The following is a 21269-nucleotide window of genomic DNA, read 5'->3' on the forward strand; positions in this document are numbered from 1 at the left end:
TGCTTATGTATATATGTGTATAGTGTAAAAAAAAAAACCTAAGAGGAAAAACTACATTATACACACACTATTCCTGGTGTCATAGAGCCTTAGAATCTATTCTTTGTACAAATATATCTAACCTTTCCAAATCATAGGAAGATAAAAAGCCTGTTATGCTGCCCTAATGTTGGCTTCCTAGCCCCTGCCTCTGTTCCAAAAGCCTCTCACCACTGGGTGCCCTTTCCTCCCTTCAGGGCCATGTTGATTTATCACTTCCAGGCAGGTGACTGAGCCCAGGTGGCATCCTGTCCACTTGAGGACTGCAAGATTTCTATCTCTTTACCACTATCAACTAGCAAAGCTTCTTCAAGTACCAGAAGGGAAAAGAGAAGATAAGGCAAGGGCTGTAACCATAAGCAGGTGAGGAAGCACCCAAGTGTGGACAGAGGCCCACCCATTACAGTGATGAATTTTGACTCAAGTTGTTGGCAAGTTTTCGGAAAAGTTTAAAAAAAAAAATACAGGGGACAAAGGAATGGTGCCATTCCTATTCATGTGTCCTCCAGCTGTCGCCCCCACTCTGGAGGCCAGGTGCTGCTCTGGCATCCACTACCCAACTCCAAACTCTCCCTGATCAAAGTGGGAAACAGACCCCCATAGCCTCCAACACGTAGATTAATTGCTCTCTCTTACCCCAGCTCTTGGAGACACATTGAAAGTTTTCTAGGACATCAGAAGTCAGCAGTGACTTGAATCCCAATAACTGCCCCTTATCTGAATACATCTCGTCTCTTCCACTAGTTTTTTAACACCTCTCCCCTGGCACTGTTGGTATTCCTCAACAGCCCCACCACAAACCACTGGGCGCCCTCTCATGTGTCATTCCTCAGAACAGGTGAGCACAAGCTGGTGTCCTGAGGTTTTCCAAGGTCTGTTTAATCAAAATTTCTGAAAAGATGATGACAGGCCCCACAAATAAACAAATTGCTAGTTAAGTCTCTTCCAAAACCAGGGCATTCAACAGATTTGATCCATTATGTCTGGGAAGGAAGGTCCAATATTAATTTGGAAAGTGAAGATTTAATAAAGGAAGAAGAAATACAAGCTCCTCAAGGATCCTATGAAAATCAGAGGAGGCCTTGGCACATTTACCTTACCATGCTATGAATTTCTTTAATATTTTATTCACACCCCAAAAGAAACAAATAAAAATAATGGATGGATGGACAGATGGGGTGGATGGATGACAGTGTAATTTCACAGTTAAGAACATAGGGTTTGGGGGATCCCATGGCCTAAGGTTTGGTTCAGACTTCTCAATCAACATCTCTGCAACCCTGTGAGACACATCAGTCTCATTTGCTAAATGAGGATGATGACAGCACATGCTGCAGAGCCAGGGTGGGCTTTAATTAATGCATGCACAGCTTTTAGCAGGAGCCTGAGACAAAGTAAGATGCAATAAATGTTAGTTGTGATAAATGTTTGTTACTCTAGTTCTTTAGAAAAGGAAATAAGCCAGGGGCTGGGGTTGTGGCTCAGCGTTAGAGCACTTGCCTCACACGTGTGAAGCCCTGGGTTTGATCCACAGCACCACATAAAAATAAATAAATAAAATCAAGTTTAAAAAATATATTATAAAAAAAAGGAAATAAGCCAGTGGGAGCAATTAAAAAGAGAATATAAATTTCTAGCTATAATTAGGGAAAGGAGGAGAGACATCATTTATATGCTTTTCCCAACCTATCTAATTCAAAGGCACTGAGTTCATGAGCAGAGTAGAAGGACATGAGGGGCTGTTTCTAAATAGTAACATATTCTTGATCAAAACGTACACCAAAGGCTGGGTGTGGGGGCATGCCTGTAATCCAAGCAGTTCGGGAAGCTGAGGCAGGAGGATCATGAGTTCAAAGCCATCCTCAGCAACTTAGCGAGGCCCCAAGGAACTCAGTGAGATCCTGTCTCTAAATAAAATACAAAAAAAGGCTAGGTATGTGGCTCAGTGGTTAAGCACCCCTTGGTTCAATCCCCACTACTGAAAAAAAGACTTACACCAAGTCCAAAGCTTACGCATTCTCCGTTTGCTTTTCAAGAAAATGGCTAAGTAACAAAACCGAGTGTATAATAAACATAAAGGAAACAGCATCACTTATGGGCCAATTTTATGGGCTTTGAGCAATTCTGAAGTAAACGTCTATATCAAAATTTCCATTTTATAGGCTCAGAAGGAGAAAATAATCCATCCACAGCTCTGTGGAGACGATTCCAAAATTAAAATCCAGGGGTATTTGGCTGCAAATCCACACCAACGACCCCAGTACTCCTCAGGGTTATGCCCCTCCCTTGGTCCAGGCTTGGACAACCTCCTCCTAAATGTGACCCTGTTCCCCAATACCACCTGTGCTAGACAAGTTCCAGGAGCAGCCCCAGAGGAGCCTCACTGCCCCCCTGGCCTGCTACCTCTGGGTCTCACATCTTCACCACACCACTTACAAGTGCATTCACTACCTTAAATCCCACTGGTTCCTCAGGTCCCTACAACCAATTCACCCTCACACCGTGCAGACAAGCACTAGGCCTCAGGTGGGTTAATCACTTGTCCAGGATCACAGAGCAAATGCCAAGAGCATCTAATACCCACCAGGTGCATAGCCCACCACCTGAGCCTTTCCACTTCCTCCATAAGTGGTTGAGAAAATGTTGAAGGAGGAAAAAGAGAAAAGGTACAATTAAAGGAGATTAAAAAAAAAAAAACTCGGCATCTCATAGAGAAAACAATTTGAAAAGTTTAGAAACAAAATTTAAAAATGATCAGAAAAGCAAGACTGAAACTGAAAAATATCCATGTGCCTTTGTGATGTCAAGAAGAAAATACTAAGCTGGATATGGTAATGCCTGTAATCGCAGCTACGGGGAAGCTGAGGCAAGAGCATCACAAGTTCAAGACCAGCATGTACAACTTGGTGAGATCCTGTCTCAAAATAAAATAGAAGAGGTTGTAGGTGTAGCTCAGTGGCAGGGCATCCCTGGGTTCAATCCTGAGAAGGAAAGAAAGAATATAATTTCTAGCTCTGTTACCCAAATAGCCCAACAAAGATGGGCTATTTGGGTAACAAATAGCCCTCCACCCATCACCAGCACATCAACCACATTTGGGTTAGATTTTACCAGGTCTCCCTGGAGAGCTGCTGATTGCATATCTTGGCACAGGGAAACACCAAGATAGGCCTGCAATACCAAGTTTTGAGAACACAAAGACCATTCCCAAAAGTGTGGGTAGAAGTGATAGAGCACAGGAGACAGTTTAAGAAGAAAATTGCAGGCCAAGTTGTGACAGTTTGAATATGAAAAAAAAGAAGATAACTAATTATAGCTAAAGAGAACAAGTTGAGTCTGTAAAGGCCATGAATTCATAATGAATATCAAGACGAAAAGAGCAACAAATGAACAAGGCAAACCGAAATATAAAAGAAAGGAGTCTATAATAGGAAGTTAATTCTAATCCATTTTAGGAAGTTGGGTAGGTATGTATGACTGCTCTGTTTCTGCCACTATTTTCTCCAGAGCCTTGTGGGAACGTGTCTGAGTAGAGAGGCTATGAGTGAGCCAATCGGATATGGAACGAGGACGCAGGTACTTGCATTGTGGGCACAAAGTACACCCAGGTGGGAGGAGGATCAAAGCCAGGACTGGATTATCCAGAAGGCTCCAGAGGAGAGCCGACTGCCCACACAGGGCCCCAGATTCCTGAGAAATGACAGCTCAGTGTAACCCTGTCACACTGTAACACTGGAACACTGACCAACCTCGTGTTTCTAGACATGTCCCAGATGAATGTTTCATGAGCATGGGACCAAGTGTCACGGTAACCAAAGGGAAAGAAGTGGCCATCTCAGAAAATGGCTCTAGGCTGAAAGTGGAAGACCCTCTAAAGGTATGTCCACCTGGAAGCTATACCTATGTGCAAAGGGGCTCTGTGGGTGTAATCGAATCGGAGGTCTCAAGATGGCATCACCCTAAACTAAGGTGGGTCTTAAATCCAATGGGAAGTGTCCCTTAGAAGAGGAGAAAAGACACAGAGAGGAGAAGGTACCCTGAACTCAAAGAGAAAAGTTGAATATAGAGCATGATGGTGTGTACTTGTAATCAGGAGGCTAGGGCAGGAGGACTGTAAGTTTGAGGCCAGTCTCAGAAACTTATCAAGGCTCTAAGCATGTTTGCAAGAGCTTGTCTCAAAATAAAAATAAAAAAGGGCTGGGGATGTAGTTCAGTGGTAGAATGCCCCTGGATTTAATCTCCAGTTCTGGTGGGGTGGTAGGTAGGGTTGGGGGATTAGAATAATGTATCTATAAGCCAAGGAATGATAAGGACCACCAGCAGCCACCAGAAACTGCAAAAGAGGCATGGATTCCCTCCTTCAGACTTCAGAGCATCCATAAGGAACAAACCATGCTGATACTTGGATTCTGGGCTTCTGGTCTGCAGTACGTGAGAGAATAAATCTATACTGTTTTAAGCCACCAGATTGACAGTCATTTGCCATGGCAGTCCTGGAACTCCACTAGAACTACTCTGAGATGGTATGTTCTTCAATGTCTGTAAGGATGACTAGATCCATGAAAAAACAAAAATTAGGTTCAGAAGTCACCAAGAAACAAATCAAACCCACAGCACCAGTGCTTAAGTGGAAGTGTTGGACATTTTGCTGCAGGACTACACTGGGGGTATCCTAAGCCTCCTCTGCAACACACTCCCAGTCTCCAGAGTTCTCCTGCCTTCAGAAAGCACAGCCACTTTGACCTCATATGAGGGCAACCTGGAGGCTAAGACAAGAGGACAGCCCCAAGAGGGTCACGAGGCGTACGTGAAATACAACCTTGTAAGCAGGCCTTCTCTCACTTGCTTCAGAAAACTAACTAAGCAGGATGCTTCTGCATGGTTCTGGTTCTGATCTTTATTTTTTAAAACGCTGCCACTGCCAGTCACTGAGCACCCACGGCAGAAGGCAGGCTGCTAAGGAACAGCTTGCTGTCAACTACCCCTCCCAACCATCTCCCCCTCACTCCAGGCACAGGCACCCCCACTGCAAGGGAAGGTGGGGAACAAAGCCTGGCTTTTACAAAAGCATCCACAAGTCAGGAGAAGGCCTTCAGAAAGCACTTCAGGGCACCATATCCAGGTGCCCATGCAGTACCCATTAACAACAACCCTTCAGCTGAGGAAGACAGAGAGGAGAAACAGAGTTGACATGCGTCGTGATATCAGTACAACCTGCACAGTTCTGTGTCTGCCTCCTGTCAGCCTGGGAGGGCTGGACGAGAAATCTCATTCCTGTGACCAGCAGGTCACATAGCAGATGCCTCAGGCTTCATAGCAAACAAACCAGAAGCTCAAACAGCCCCAAATTCTACTCCTGCCAAAACTTAGCTAAACCATAGTAGCCTGTGCCCATCACCAGGAGGAGCGGATGGCGTGTGAGCTGGGCTGTCAATTTCCCACCTGAGTCTGCTCCAGTTTTGTCTTCGACGTGCTGAATTAACATGAAAAGGAAAACAGTCAATCTGTATAGAATTGCTTGCCAAGCATTTTTGTTCTTAAAAAGAAAAGGAAGGGGAAGGAGATACTCAAAGTTGGAATCTGGTTTGATCAAAAACAACAACAACAAAATGAAAGCTGTCAGATGACAGGTGACAAAGTAAGGGCAGGGCCACAAGAGAGGTATGCCTATCATGTGAGTATCTGACTGCCCGGCTCACCAGACACTGTGCTTGGGTTCCTGGTGCTGTCAGGCACTCTGACATGTTGGCTGTTTTGATCAACTTTCCATACAGGCACCCTCAATCACCACAGTGTGGCTGCCAGGCCTACAGCTGGGTGTAGGCATCACCACCCTGTGTGGTTCACGTGTGGGAAGTGACTGTGCAGCCAGGGCCATGCTGCTTCCATCTTTGATCCTGCAGACATTAGGGCCAGCTACAAGTGGAGAAACCTGGGCCTAAGAAGAGTCTGCTCCCATGAGGCTAGAGCAGGAGGAGAGAAGGCACAGCTCCTGGGAACAAAAGGCCCTAGGTCTTAGGGATGGAAGAAGGAGCACCCCCAGTACTTAGCATCTGCAAAAGAGAAATTCATGGCCATTTTTTATAAGGACATTATCAAGTATGCATTATTTGTGCTAACAAATGATATTGAAAACCTCTCCTGGCCAATAAGTTCCCTTTCCTTCCCCACCACAATCTGCACCCCACCCCATATTTCTGTCCTTCCTTCATTCAACACTGCCCTGCCACTCTCAAGTCTGAGTGAGAACAGATTCCTCATTGTACTAGCAGGCTCTTCCCCTGCACAGATGAACGAACACACACACACACACACACACACACACACACACACACACACACACACACAATCTGTTTTCTCTGGGTCACCATCTCATAAAACTACTGCCATCCCCTCTCCCAGAATGTCAGCACTTTGTGCTATTTATGTATCAATTTGTGCATATTATGGTGCCCCAATTTTTGCTTCATTTTCATTAGGATGAAGGCAATTGTTGGAAGGTGACAACAGATGAAATGATCTTTCTATTCTTTTTTTACTTTCTTTTATTTGTGCATTATAATCATACACAATAGTGGAACTCATCATTACTATTTGTACATGCATACAATACAACAATCTAATTTGGTCAATGTCATTGAAAAACAAACTTTCCTACTTCCTTATCTTTCTTATAAAAAAAAGCAAAATTTTAAATCCACATGTAGAATAGAAAGATCTCTTTCTCAAAAAAGGAGAAACACTTGTTTGTTTGTTCTCCATTTAAAGGCACATATTCTGTACTTTCTCTTACTTCAGAAGTATTTATTAAGCACCTGTTGACTGTGAGGTCCTGATCCACTCAAGCAGGCATGGGCTCTGCCCTTGAAGGCTTCATTCCATAAATATAGAAACTTTTTAAATAGTTTGCAATTTTTTTTTAATTTATACCTTACATAAAGAAATTTTAATGAAAAAAGTCCCAGGTAATTTAGAACAAACTTAAGAGTTAGATAAATATTTCTATGGTGTTAATTTGAGAATTCTTTAAGATGGTCCCTAAATAATCACTTGAAAACAATTTAACAGTATTTTCACTTGAAAAAAGCAAACAACATTATGATTTATAAAAACAAGAATTAAAAGTTCCAACTATAATTCATATATATATATATATATATATATGTATATATATATGTATATGAATGACAGGAAAACTCAAATTAAGAAACTCAAAAAAACTTGGAGGATCCAAGAAGGTGGGACAGAGGGAGGCAGCATTCTGTGTCACTCCATGCCCTGGGCCTCAAGTAGTGAGAATACTGCTTCTCAGTGAGTGATATTCCTGCTCTAGTGCAGGAATCACAGTCACTGTGCCATGCAGGGCTCCGGGCCTCAGCTCAGAGTAGGTCTCCCAACTATTCCTCCATGCAGAACTCCTGGTTACCCAAGCAAGACCATCAGCATCAGCACCCGTGCAGAACTTTCCACCACCCACCTGAGCAGAAACTCAAAAAAACAAAAAGAACAATTTTAAAACTACTTCATTATAGAATACCTTTGACTAGAGAGTAAAAAATTCTCAAAGACACATTTCAGTGATTCACAGAATGTTTAATGCTGATTAATTTCCAGATAATAAAAGCTAGTGCCAACATAATCATGAGTAATTTGTTCAAGGCCAGTTGAGCTGGTTGGTGGCCTCTACACTGGACTACTGGCACTCAAAATACTTTTCTCCCTATGTTAGCCAGCTTTCTGTCACTATGATAAAATACTGGAGACAACCAACTTGTAAGGAAAGGTTTATTTTGGCTTGTGGTTTCATAGGCCTCAGTTCACAGTTGCTAGGCCACCTTGCCTTGGGGCCTGTAGCAAGGCAGCACATCATAGCAGGGAAAGCATGATAGAGCAAACTGCTCACCTCATGGCAGCTGGGAAGCAAAGGGAGGAAGAGGAGAGACTGGAGTACAATATCCCCTCCAATGACCTAACTTCTTCCCACTAGACTCCACCTCTTCAAGGTTCCACCACCTCCCAGTAGCACCAGGGGCTAGAGACCAAGCCTTTACTATATGGGACCTTGGGGAACATTTCAGATCCAAACCATTGCACTCTCTGAAGAACCAGCAGAAAAGAAAACCTTCACTAAGAAACAGAGGCCGCCCACACCTCCAAGAGACATCGCCTGCCCCACAGGGATTAGCTGTGCTCAATTTTCGCTAAACTTCTACAGAAAACATACAGCACTATTCATTTCCATGAAGTTTCCCTTGGTACAAAGTTTTAGAAGTTGATCCCTTGAAGACACTTTGAGTTAGAAGAATAACAGCATATCTTGAGATGGTTTGGCACGCTCACATAAACGCCCATGTGAGCTCCTTCGCGGTCATTACCTAGTGTTATCATTTTCCAAACATTTACTCATGGATAACAACCTATTCAAACTAAGAAAAAGGTTAAGATTCTTCCTCAGGTATCTTACAAGAAAATCTTAAGGATATGTTCAGACTCCCTTAAAGACCAACTCTGGTGTTTGGGGGCAAATGGCTTAGCAGTCCTACCTGGCCTGATGTCTAAAAGTAAAAGAAATGGGTTAAAGATGAGAAGATCCCAAGGTGGAGCTCCAGAGAGGTGCGCACATATCCATTTTTAGTGCCTCAGAAGCACATGAGACCCTTCAGACCAGTAAATAATAAGAAAGAAAGAGGGATGGGCTACAGTCAGAGATCATAGTGTGGAAGAGAATAAGCTCAGGCCCTGCTGCTCACCCTTCCTGTGTGACTTTGGACAGACAACAAAGGATCCTCCATTTTTAAAATGAGGCTAAGAACAGCCTTCACCCCACAGCCTACTGAAGGGACTAAACGTAAACACACAATGGATGTTCTCTTCACTCATCATTAACCATTATCACCTACAAACCAGCCAACAGAAATTAGAGGTGAAACCTGGAAAGGAGAATTCTCAACCCAAAGAGGAAGGCACTCAACACTATCCAAGTCTCCTCTGAACATTCTCAGGCGAGGAAAGCACCAGGGAGTTTCCTGAATCCTTCATCTCACAGAATGGTGCTTTATTCGTTTACCCACTCAGCATTTGCTCATTAGGTTTTCCTATTAATTCCACAACTCAACATGAGTTAGCCAAACAACTTTTATTGCACTAATTTATGGAAATATTTAACCTATGAGTTCGTAATAATATGGTTCAAAGAGGCTTTCATGGTCAACCTGGAAGTCCAATAAATCAATTTCTAGAAATACACCTTAAGAAAATGATGGCGTGGGCAGACAAATGTCTATACAGAAAGATGTTCACCCATGTGTTATTTGGGGAAGAATTAGAGATGATCTAGGTTCCTAATAATAGACAAATGATTAGACATAAAATGGTTGAATATTAAGCAGTAGTGAAAATTGTGTTTTTCAAGAATTTTAACACCCAGGAAAATGGTCAACATTTATTAATTTAAAAAGCATTACATTAGGCCAGGCATGATAAGAGTCCCAGCTCCTTAGGAGGCTAAGGCAGGAGGATCCTTTGAGCTCAGGAACTGAAGACCAGCCTGGGCAATGCAGTGCGACCCACACACACTCTACCCTCTCTCTGTACAGAGGGAAACAAAAACTAACAGGACCTCTGCCTTCAAGGTGTTCACTGTCTAGTAGAGGTAAAATCCTACCTGGCAAAAAGAGCAACGGCAGCATAAGGAGGACACTTTCCTAACTAATCCTGCTTTTTCACCACAGTACCCCCACCTATAGCAGAGTCCACTGCCCATTGCCCACACCTGCACCACCACCAGACAGCTGGCCACTTCTCTGTGCCCAAGCATCTGGGCTCCTGTGAACAGCTCACTGTCCCCACCATGGATCATTTGTGTGTTCCAAAACTTGCTTATGCCTGTTTTGTTTGTTGATATAATTAACTGGGTTTATTTTTTTCATGAACATATAAAAAGAACAAGCACTTCTTCTAAGAAGAAAAAGTTTTACATCTTGAAATGCTCAATAAAGAATCAATTAAATAGCCAATTCAATTTGGACAAAACAATTATATTTGAAGAAGTCATTTAACACAAAGAGGATTATGTACTTCAAATCTAGTATGTGGGTCTCAGGGCACTCACGAACATAAAGCACTAAGCACAACCCTGACAAACAGTAAGCACTCAATAAATGTGACTCATCATTATCATTATTGATCATCACTATCAAGCAAATAGTTACAGAGTGATGAGAGTCGCCACAGCAGGATGAAGGTAGAGCCACAGAAGTGGGTGGACACCACAGATGGGGAGGTCTGGGAAGGTGCTATGATTTGGATTTGGAATGTCCTCCAAAAGCTCATGTGTTGAAGGCATGGTCCCCAAAGCAACAAGGTTCAGAGGTGGGGCTTTAGGGGAGTGATCGGATCATGAGGGCTCTGACCTCATCAGTGGATTAATCCACTGATAGCTGAATGGACTAGTGGAAGGTGGTGGAAACGATAGCAGGAGGGGCATGGTTGGAGGGAGTAGGTATCTTGGGGTCTTGGGGACTCAAACTTGTCACTGGCCCCTTCTTTCCCCTCCCTCCTTACCTCCCTCCCTCTCTGTGTTTTCTAGCTGCCATGAGCTGAGCAGCTTTCCTCCACCACATCCTTCCACCATGATTTTTCTACCCTGGAGCTAGTTGGCCACGGACTAAAACCATTAGCCAAAATAAATCTTTCCTCCTCCAAGCTGGTGTCAGGTGTTTTGGTCATGGCAAAGGCTTTTCAAAGGAGGACACAGTTGTGCTGACAACCAGAGAAGAGAAGAGAAAGGGGAGAGGGCGCAGGGAGCAGCAGAAGCCTGGGGCAGGTGGGAGGTGTGCTCAAGGGCTGAAGGCACCAGTGTAACTGCCAGGGAAGTGGGAGGGCAAAGGAGGCCCGATGGAGACAGAGCTAAAGCCAGGCCACAGGGTTTTGAAGACACCACATTTTATCCAAAGAGCCATGGAAGACAAAGGTACAGAACAAACCAACTGAATTTGAAGAAAATACAAGAGGACATCAGAGAAGCAAGAGTGAGAGCAGCAAGAACAGGGGAAGACAGTGGCCCAGGAATGAGATGGCGGCAGGGTCAGAGAAGGGATCTGGGGCACACCCAGAGGAAGAATCAACAGCACCACCGAAGGCCAGGAGATTGTGGATATGGAGTAATCAGTGTCATTTATTTATTAAGACAAAAGGGCGTGGAGGAAAGGAAGTCTGCTTTTGGCAGAGTCCACATGAAGCTCATGCCTACTACTGAGGCTGGGGAAATCGGGGGTGGGGGGAGAGAGGGTCCCCAATAATCACAGGCAGAGAAGCAGGCTGGGCTCACCAGCATCGAGCTGTACTTCATAGCTGCCTAAGGCGGAGAAGAACTACTTCTGAGGGTACAGCCTGGGCAGGAAACCTTTTTAAAGCTCTAGGTGCATCAGGGTTGAGAGCCACTGATGTGGAAGCACAGAGGGAGAGGAAGGACCCATGCATGGGGCACAGCAGGGAAACCTGGAGCAAGTAGAGGCCCTGGAAGTCAGCCCAGGAGGGATCCAGAAGGGGTAGTGGCCACATCAAGCCTGCTCTGGTGCCAAGGGCAGATGGGTCTTCCAAGTACAGGGGTGTGCAGTGGGCAGAGTCGGTGAAATCCCCCAGCCAGGGACTCCAGCTCTGCATGCTTACCCTGCTGGATGCCCCTCTGGGACGAGCCCTGCATGAATATACTGTAACACATCAGCCTTCTCATGAATTCTCACAAGTCTAACTGTACAAACACTCATGATGCCTGTGAGCATGGGGGACGCAAGGGCATGAACAAGGCAGAAACAAGTACAGTCTTACAGAAGGTAATGTTCCTGTACAGCCCAGAGTCCTGGGGCAAGCCTGGGGCACCCTGCACACGATTCCTGCTCCTCACACCCTGCTGCAGGAGCTCAGGATAAGTCCATACCAGGCCTTAGGAGCCTTTGTGCCCAATTGTGATTAGACTAGATCAATAGTTTTTAGCTTCTTATTGAAATTGAAATTTAAAAAAAAAAAAAAAACATTAAAATGGCAACAGGAGCTGGCTTAATACGTACATTCCCAGACCTGCCACAAGGGAGAATGAAGTCTCATCTCCACTTAAGCTATATCAGACCAAGTGTCACTTGGGTCAGTGACCTTGAGCCATGAAAAGCAAGGTACAAAACTCAATGCAGGATGCCAACAGAGGCCCGGGGAGCTGCCTGCACTGGTCCTGCCCAGTGCAAAGTCTCTGGGTTAGGTCGTGGAAAGAAATCAATAATGCAGAAATTGTTTTGATCTCCTTAGTAAGAAAGCCTCAGCTGAAACTCAAACAAGTCAAGTTCTCAAAGGATTACAGGGGTTACTGGCCACTCAGTCAAACCTGTTAGTAGATTCCTTAAAGGCACCTTAGAGTAAAAGTCAACAGTGGAACGATATCTCAAAACTCTTGTTTGCTTCATAACTTTCTCTTCTCCTTAGGAACCTGTAGGTAACATGGTCAGCAGCTGAAACGCACGTGAAACAGATTTCTTTCCTCCCAATGTTCATTAACCACAAAGTTATATCAAATGCCCCTGGAAGAAGGACCCAAAAGGAGTCATAGTCACCCACTAACCAGTGCAGCAGCCTTCACATCTGGTGTCTGCTGAACCTTACTCGAGTAAAAGAGTCTACAGCACACCTCCCCGTCTGAGATAAGGGAAGCAGGATATGCAGACCACAGGATGGAGGTGAAAAATCACAAGGAAGAATCACATCTCATCTTCAAACTAAGCTACATCAGGCTAAGTGTTAGAGGGTCAGGGACATCCCCTTGGTCCATGGGAGAAAAATCAATTTCGTGTATGTTAGACAAATATAAATCAACAAGCTACAAACATATCCTGAAACATATTTTTAAGTGTTTTGGTTTTTTTCTTTTGTGTTTCACAAGATTAGCTTTATTCTTTTTTAAAATATTTTTTAGATGTTGATGAACCTTAATTTTATTCATTTATTTATATGTGGTGCTGAGAATCGAACCCAGTGCCTCACGTGCTAGACAAGTACTCTACCCCTAAGCCACAACCCCAGCCCTAGCTTTTTTCTTAAACTAGAGTTTTCCCCTTTTTTAGTGACTCTGAAAGACAGTGGTTAGTGTAGAGTCATATCTGACAACCTTGGTTTGAATTTCAGCATCCCCCTTTGCTAGCTGTGTGACTTTGGGGAAGTTTCTGGACTTCCCTGAGTCCCAACATCCTCAGCTGTAGAATGGGGCAGCAACAGGAATGAATTCAGAGGTTTCTGGCAGATTAGAGGAAAGACAAGAACAGCACTGAAAGCAGGGCCGAGCACACAGTAAGTGCCACATGTTGACCATTGCTTCTCAAATGCCCTAAGTTTATGGACACATTTGTTTTGTGGGTCATTTTCACTTTTGGTGTTTCTTGGACTCATGGAGAAGTGCTGAAACTTTTCTGAAAAGGTCATTCTGCCACCTGGTAAAGGTGGAGCACCCATGGCTCTCCCCTCCTCTCAGCAAACCAGGTGAAGGTCAGATTTAAAAGGCAAAGTGTGGCTTCTCCACTCAGGAAAGAAAAGGAGTTTTATTGGCTCCCTGGCAGCCATGCTGTGTCAGCTTGGATCTGGGCAGCAAAGTGAAGCTGGCCTCCTGCTCAGTGCTGGCACCTGGGAGCTCCATGTCCCCACTGCCACTTGTCATAGAAGGCTATAATACCCTTAAAACAGAAAATAAGTCTAGACTGAAACAAAGAATTACGCTCTCTTCTTACGTACCTCACAAGTGACTCACACATCTCCTGGGTTACACACGTGTAAACAAACACACGGAACCCAAGGAGGACACCAGGCTCAGGGAAGGGCTCCTAGCCTATGCCTTCTACCAACCCCTCCACCAGTTTGGCAAAAGGCTCACTGATCCCTCCTTGTAAGGAAGGTCTGCAGATGAATGATCAAGTACAAGTACAAGGAAGATGGCTGCACTGATGTAGTTACTAGACCTTGAAAAGGATCTGTGACAGGAACAAAAACCAACATCCGTGACATAAGTGCTTCTCTATTAATGCATCAAAAATGAGGACTATCAGCATCTGGTGTAACTTCAGAGCAGTGATGAGTGAAGACACTATTTGAAGGGATTTGCCTCTGCTGTGGCATGACATGCAAACACCTAGGATCCCCACTGGTGACAAAGTCACTGTCCTGCCAGCACCGCCATGCTTTGTTGTCTGTACCTCATTTTGGTCAGAAGTTAATGATGCCTATTTTTTTCCTCTATCAGTTCAAGAGACCCCTCAGTTCTCCCTGCATACTTTGGGGCCCCAGGACCTTGGTTTGAAAACATCTTTTAGAGGGTCCTGTGTTTCAATTAATTAATGCTTAGGGCTGGGGCTGGAGCTCAGTGGTAGAGCACTCGCCTAGCATGTGCGAGAGGCTGGGTTAGATCCTCAGCACCACATAAAAATAAATAAATAAATGGTATTATGGCCGTCTACAATTTAAAAAATAATTCTTAAAAAAAAGAGTTAATGCTTGATCATTCAATTAATATAACAAATAGCCATTCTGCGCTAAGCAAAGGAACCACGGGGTGGGAGGGATACAACAAAACAAACAGAAGTAAGGGGATACCAGGAAACAACCATGTTGTAAAAGCTTTCAGAATCTCTGCTCAATGTTTATTTCAGTTCTTCAATTTTATTATAGGTTATCACTGCCAAATTCACCAGGATTTCTTTTTTTTTTTTTAATAGATAACTAAAAATCAAAACTAACAAACAGAAGACACAATCTCTGTTTGAGTCTACTGTCAAGTAGACCTTAGAGACTATGGATCAGTGCTACAGAACAGACACCAAGTTCACCATGCTTCCATTTCCTTGATAATAAAACCAGCCCTGCCCAACTGTAGACATTTGATAGGGATGCAATGAGGCAATTAGTGTGAAAGGTCTTTGAAAACTGTGTGGTGCTGCTCTTGGATGGTGTTCCAATTATACCGTGCATCCAGTGATTATTCAGAGTTATGAGAAGGAACTTAGGGAGCCTCCCATGGCAGAAACAGCCATAAGGGGTACTACAGAATCACAGGAGGGTCATCTATGGAAGAGTAAGTAACAGAGAGAGATTTCTCAAACAATAATTGTGTTGTGGATTCTACTGTGGATTTCACAGTTGAGGCAAATACAGAACACACCGAGGATCTTACTCTGGACTTGCTTTTCTGTGCACAATACCACAGTTCCATGAGTAAGCTAGAATGACTTACAAAGAGCTTCGTAAACTCTGCAAGATACATGAGTCATTCAAAAGCCTATGGAATATTCTATTTTTATTGAGACTGATTTTCTGCAGTGTTCACAAAGTAACTAGGATTTGCATCAGGTATAAAAACACAGGTCAATTTAAACAAATTTCCCTCCTAATACGAAAGTATCTAATAGAGAAAATCTGAAAATGGCCTCTGATACAACCTAAAAAATAAACCTGTAGTTCCAGCCTCTTTATTTTAAATGATCTCAAAACTTTAAGAAAATTAGAAAAACTGGTCTGCATTAGTAAAAAATTTTAGAGATGCATCATACGCTGGTTTTGAATCATGTTTTCTCCACATAAAAGCAGGACTGCTGTACTCTTTTTTTAAAGGCTGATGCAATGATACATCAATATGTAAATCACCCAGCTGGCATGAATTTCTAAAGAGTGAAACTGCTTCTAAAAAGCTACCTCTCTAATAAACTTCAGTTACCAAAATTAAGTATTAATTATTAATTTTTTTAAATTTGTCACCTTTTTTGAGGTCTACAATACCAAGTGTCATCTCTTGTCATCCTGACTACTGAAAAGAGCTCTCCTAGTGTACTGCTCACCCTACCAGGTATAAGCTCTGCAGCCCAAAAGCATCAACGGTTTCCTGCTGCAACCCACAGCCCGACTTTCCCAAATACCAGTTCAAAGAGTTTCTCAGTTGTCACCCTTGGCACATGTCTCATTAGGTCCCTCAATGTCTCAAATACCTTTGATTTTAAATGAGACAAACTCCTTCCCCATAGGAGTTTCTAGGTACTCAAGTGGTCCTCTGGTAAGAAGCAGAAATGGGAACATTTTTCTAATTTGTCAGCTAAAAGAAAGTGGGTTCAAATGAAAATCCTACTTGGTCCACGCTGCTCTAAAACTTCAGAAGATCTAAGATTCAGACCCTTTCCTGTGGTTAACCCTCAGCCACATCAACCTTCCAGAGAAGGCAGGCTGTGGGACAGTGTGACCAGTACCAGACCTCACCTGAGGTCGCGGCTAAGAGGGAGCTACATCAGAGCATCAAAGGGCAGCTACTCACGGAAGTATTTCAGCGTCTCCTCGATCTGCTCGGTGGTGAGGTCGATGTTGGCATCTGGGGAAAGGAGAGGCGTGTGGAGCCAGTCGTCGTGGTCATAACCGTAGATGGTGTCGGCTCTTAACTTATAGTGGGGCAGCTGCTCCTCCAGCAAGCTGATGATCTCAACTTCTGGAAGATCGGTGCTATTGCACACATCTAGAGAAAGGAAGAGCAAGGAGACTAAGAAAGGAGAGTCCACTCTGGCTAAGGCCTTGCCACCACTGGTTAGCTACACTTGTGACCTGCAGTGGGTCTTTGGTTTCATCTACAGCACAGAGAGGCCAGACAAGGCCACATCAGACTTAGAGTTATGGGGAAGAGGTGTGGGTAGGACCTGGAATGTCCCCTAAAAGCTCCTTCCTTGAAGGCTTGGTCTCCAGTGCAATAATGTTCAGAGGTGGGGAAGTGACTGGACCATGAGGGCTCTTATGCTGAATGGACTATTGGGAGGGGTGGAAACTGTGGGAGTAGGGCCTATTTGGAGGAAGCATGCCCTGGAAGGGTATTTCTTGTCCAGGGATTCTTTCTTATTTTCTTTCTCTGCTTCCTGTTCGCCATGAGGCAAGCAGCCTTGCTCCACCACACTATTCTACCATGATACTCCACCTCGCCCCAGGACCAGAAGCAATGGAGCCAGCTGACAACAGATGGAAACCTCTGAAATCACGAGCCAAAATAAATCTTTCCTCCTTTAAGTTGTTTTTTCTCAGGTATTTTGTCACAGCAACAGAAAGCTGTGACACAGATTGCTAAAGGGTATAGAAATGTCGTTGGCTAAGAAGAATAACTTTGAATATTCTATAGTACAGTAGGAGGACTGTCAATCATAATTAATTATATATTTCAAAACAGCTAGAGGGGATTTTGAATGTTCCCAACATTTAAAAAAAAAATGAAAACCATTTGAAATAATGTAAATTTCCCTCATCTGATCACTGCATGTTATATACAAATTGTATTGAAAAGTGACACTGTACTTCACAAATAGTACAATTATTATATATAATTTAAAACTGAAAAAAAATTTATCTTAGAATCATGCATGCTTATTGTCAAGATCTGCCCAAGACAACTGTTACTGTTAAGTGTCCACCGACAAGGAACGAAAGCCTAAATTCGTGACCTTCATTCTCTGGGCTAAGTCTTTCTTCCAACCCTTTCCCCTACTATCCTCTCCAAGTACCCTACATTTTAGCCAAACCAGTTATAACTTAACCACTATGCCCAACTTCTTCCTTCTATTCACTCTTTAACCATTCAAGCTATCCCTTCAGCTAGAATTTGACCTTTATTTAATTTATCTGTTCATTCATTCATCCATCCATCCATCCATCCATCCATCCATCCATCCACATGTCTCACAGGAGACACAATGGCCAACGCAGCAGTCCCGGCTCCACCTTCCTGACACGCTCTTACAGGGCATCCTGTAAGACAATGACAATGACAGCAACAGGAGCCTGCCCCTCAAGGCACAGTCTGCCAGGCTGGTGCTTGATCTTTCCAAACAGAACTATTCTTTCCTCCCCTTTCCATACCCACACAGTATTTTGTCAGAACTTTTGTTACTGCACTTATTAAGCTGTGTCTTCTGGATAGTTTAGCATCCGACTCCTCTTGCTGTGAGATGGCAATCTTCCATACACAGCTGTCCTTGATCCACCTCCTGAACCCTTCAGCACCGGGCCCAGGCTGAGCCCAAGGTGTACCCAATAATGCCTTCAATGTTGAACCAACTCACACAAAGTACAGAAATGCAGCACTTGTGACTAAATTATAAACATGACAATGTGGCAGACATTCCCAGGACACAGACCCTACTTTTCCACCTCAGCACTTACTTATCAAAGGAGAAATATGGAGAAGGAATAAAGTGGGTGGTAATGGGCGAATGATAATTTTCTGTTAATTCTGACATCAACCACATTTCAGCCCACCATGCTAAATGGCCCATGGGGCAGTAGTGGTCTTTTAAAATTTTTGAACACATATTAATTATACAAATTAATAGTTTCGGGTGATGTTTCCACACATGTATACATTGTGCGTTAATCATGTCTGCCTTCCCTCTACCCCTTCACTCTCCTCTCTCTCCCTCTAACTTTGAATATTCTATATTCAAACCCCAGAGCAGTGGTCTTGCCAACCCAGAGCTGAACCAAGCACCTGTGGTGCATACAGGTGGAAAAGAGACAAGAGTTAATCCAGTCTTCCCTGCTAGAAATTAGTGTTCAACAGAGAAACACCAATTGAAAGATTAGACTGCTCCGAGGGTCAGATCTTGATGAAGCTGTTGTACCACGTTCTTGCCTGAAGAAGAAAGCACAGGTGGGAACTGGGTGCAGGTGGAGGACCACACATGATTCTGTCTCCGGCCTTTCCAAAGAGAAAGAGCAGGGGAGAAGACACGCTCAGAATCAAACCATCCAACACCATAGGGAAATGGGGTTGCTGAGGAAGGACTGAAATTATGAGGTGTTCCCAAAACATGGAAGGTGGAATGAAACCAAAGGAGAAAGGAAGGGGGAAGTCAGGTCCTAAACACACACGCAGAGCCAATGACTGGCGTCCACAGTAGTGGGGGAGGCAGCTGTCAGAGGGAGCAGGAAGGCCTGGGGCCAGGATTCTCTGGAGAAACAAGGCAGGGACAGCAGGGGAGGCAGCTTCTCCCCTCCAGCCCCTCCCTGAGCCGACAGCAGAAGAACACAGAGAGGCCAGCACCCAGAAGAGCAGCCACCACAGAGTCGCCCAGACTCCTGCCTCCTTTGCGTTTAACAGGAAGGTCACACAACAGGCAAAGATGGGAGGTGGGGGGAGGAGAGGGGGGAAGAACCACCAGAGGGAAAGAGAACCTACAATTAGGGGTTGTCATCCTTTGGGCAGCAGCCTGCTGGAGACACTGCCAGCCCCCACATTCTCCAAAGCCCCCACCAGCCCCTCTCATTCAGCTCCGTGTGCAAAGCTTTACTGCACAATGCTTTCATTCAGGATGTCAGTGTGGTTTTCCAAAGTGCTAAGGAGCGTTAATGATTGGAACAGGAGGACACTCAGCATTTTACTTGGGGTTTTAGGAAACAGTTCAATCCTGGAGGGTAGACTGCATCTGAACACTTGGGAAATGTCACAGTGTGCACACTTGGCACTTCAACCAGCCAAAAACCAGGACAGACCTGCGGAAGCTCCACATCCTGCCTTGGACAGAGTGGTGGCCCCACTTCAAGACGATTTCTCTGGTTTCTTCTCATTTCCCACCAACAAGAAGACATCACCCAAAAGGTTCAAGACAGGCCCATGAGAAGTGAATAGTTTCTCTTCTCATTCTCAAGTGAAGACGTTCCCACAGAGCTCAACTCTGGGAGAGGACTCCCAGCTTCAATACAACCACCATGTGAGAGAGGGGATCTGGGATCAAGGCATGTGGGTGCCAGTCACAGCATCTCTTGCCTAAACAAGCATCTCCTGACCAAACCATGCTCCACCGCAGCTCTGCAAAAGGAAGACCCAGCCTGTACCCAGGAGAACAGGCAGGGGACCAGCACATTCCTGCATGACACACCAACAGGACAGGCTGGTATCCTCTGGTGTCTGGATGCTGTGTGGTGGTGGGAAAGGGAAAAAAAAATCCAGGAAAAAAAAATATCCCTTCTGAGATCAAAGTGCTACTTGTGAACACAACATCATCTGCTCAAAAGCTGAGAGTTGACCTGTTCTTCCATGTTTCCAGGGTTGAAGATCAACATATTTACAGTGTGGGTCTTGGTGCCCCAAGAGAGGTTGTTTTCCTTTAAGCATGTGATGACCAGTGAGATAAAGTATCAAAAGGGAAGGCTGTGTTAAAAAAAAATTTTATAATTGATTTTTCCATAATGTGGCCAGCCATACAAATGTCAATAAGTTTTCAGCTGCTTGGAAAGCCCAGAGAACTGGGGCACAGAAAAGATGATACCCCTAAGCGACTGCCCCAGGAGCTACCCTTGACTTTCAGAAGGCCCAGAGAACTCTTTTGGAAGTAGACACCACATCAGCCTCAGTGAGAAGGCACACCAGCAGCCTGAGGTTGGGTGAATGTAACACAGGAGCTGTCAAGAATCCCCCAGGAATGCTGTTGACATGCCACACACCTCTGAGCACTCTCAGCCCTCCTGGAAATGTGGGACATGGATGTTATTTGCTGGGTTTTTATAGGCTGCAAAGCTGAGATTCACAGGAGGTGTGGACTGTCCTGTTGGTCAAGGTCACACGCTAGCTCAGTGGTGCATTTTGTCTGAGAAGTCTCAGCAGCTGATTGAAAGCCCTGCCATCGCCCTGGCATCTGCTGCCCATCTTCTGGGAGGGCGCACGTGAAACACTGGGCAATTCCAAGGACACCATCATCATCAGGAAGCTTTTGTTCTCAACAGGTAGAAGGCTTCATATGTATGCTAGGGATGGTGGCTTAAAATACAAGGGCAAGTTAGGGTGGTGCCAGAGTCATCTTCCCTTTCAGAACACAGCAAGAAGCACAGCCAAGAACTGAAGTAACTTATGTGCAGAATCTCGGAGGGCCAGTGGCCTGTGTAGGACAGCCCTGTCCCTCTCTTAAAGCTTATTAGAGCTGATAATGTGAAGGGACACTGCCAGCCCACATGGAAGGAAAAAAAAAAAAAAAACCCCTTTGTGCTCTCTATGGTCATCATTTCCCCACAGCTCCAATTCACATTTTTAACGAGCTATAAAAATGTGTTCTCAGCCAGGCGTGGTGCGCACCAGTAATCCCAGCTACTAGGGAGCCTGAGGCAGAAGGATCACAAGTTCAAGGTCAGCCTGGGCAATTTAGGCAGACCCTGTCTAAAAATAAATTTTTAAGAGAGCTGGGGTGTAA

At 44.4% G+C, this 21269-nt stretch overlaps 1 protein-coding gene across 8 annotated transcripts in view; it reads right to left on the reverse strand.

The window, feature by feature from the left end:
* The window catches only part of Trak1 (trafficking kinesin protein 1), a 114301-nt gene that overhangs the window by 65443 nt on the left and 27589 nt on the right, over window positions 1–21269 (reverse strand). For all 8 annotated transcript variants that reach the window (XM_078038075.1, XM_078038065.1, XM_078038071.1 and 5 more), the window contains exon 2: window positions 16370–16564. Coding sequence is in view for 3 of the 8 variants with exons in the window: in XM_078038065.1 (XP_077894191.1) it covers window positions 16370–16564 (195 nt within the window). In the remaining 5 variants the exon portion in view is untranslated. The remainder of the gene's footprint in view (window positions 1–16369; window positions 16565–21269) is intronic.

The sequence above is a fragment of the Ictidomys tridecemlineatus genome, chromosome 2 (assembly GCF_052094955.1).
Source record: "Ictidomys tridecemlineatus isolate mIctTri1 chromosome 2, mIctTri1.hap1, whole genome shotgun sequence".
Taxonomy (NCBI): domain Eukaryota; kingdom Metazoa; phylum Chordata; class Mammalia; order Rodentia; family Sciuridae; genus Ictidomys; species Ictidomys tridecemlineatus.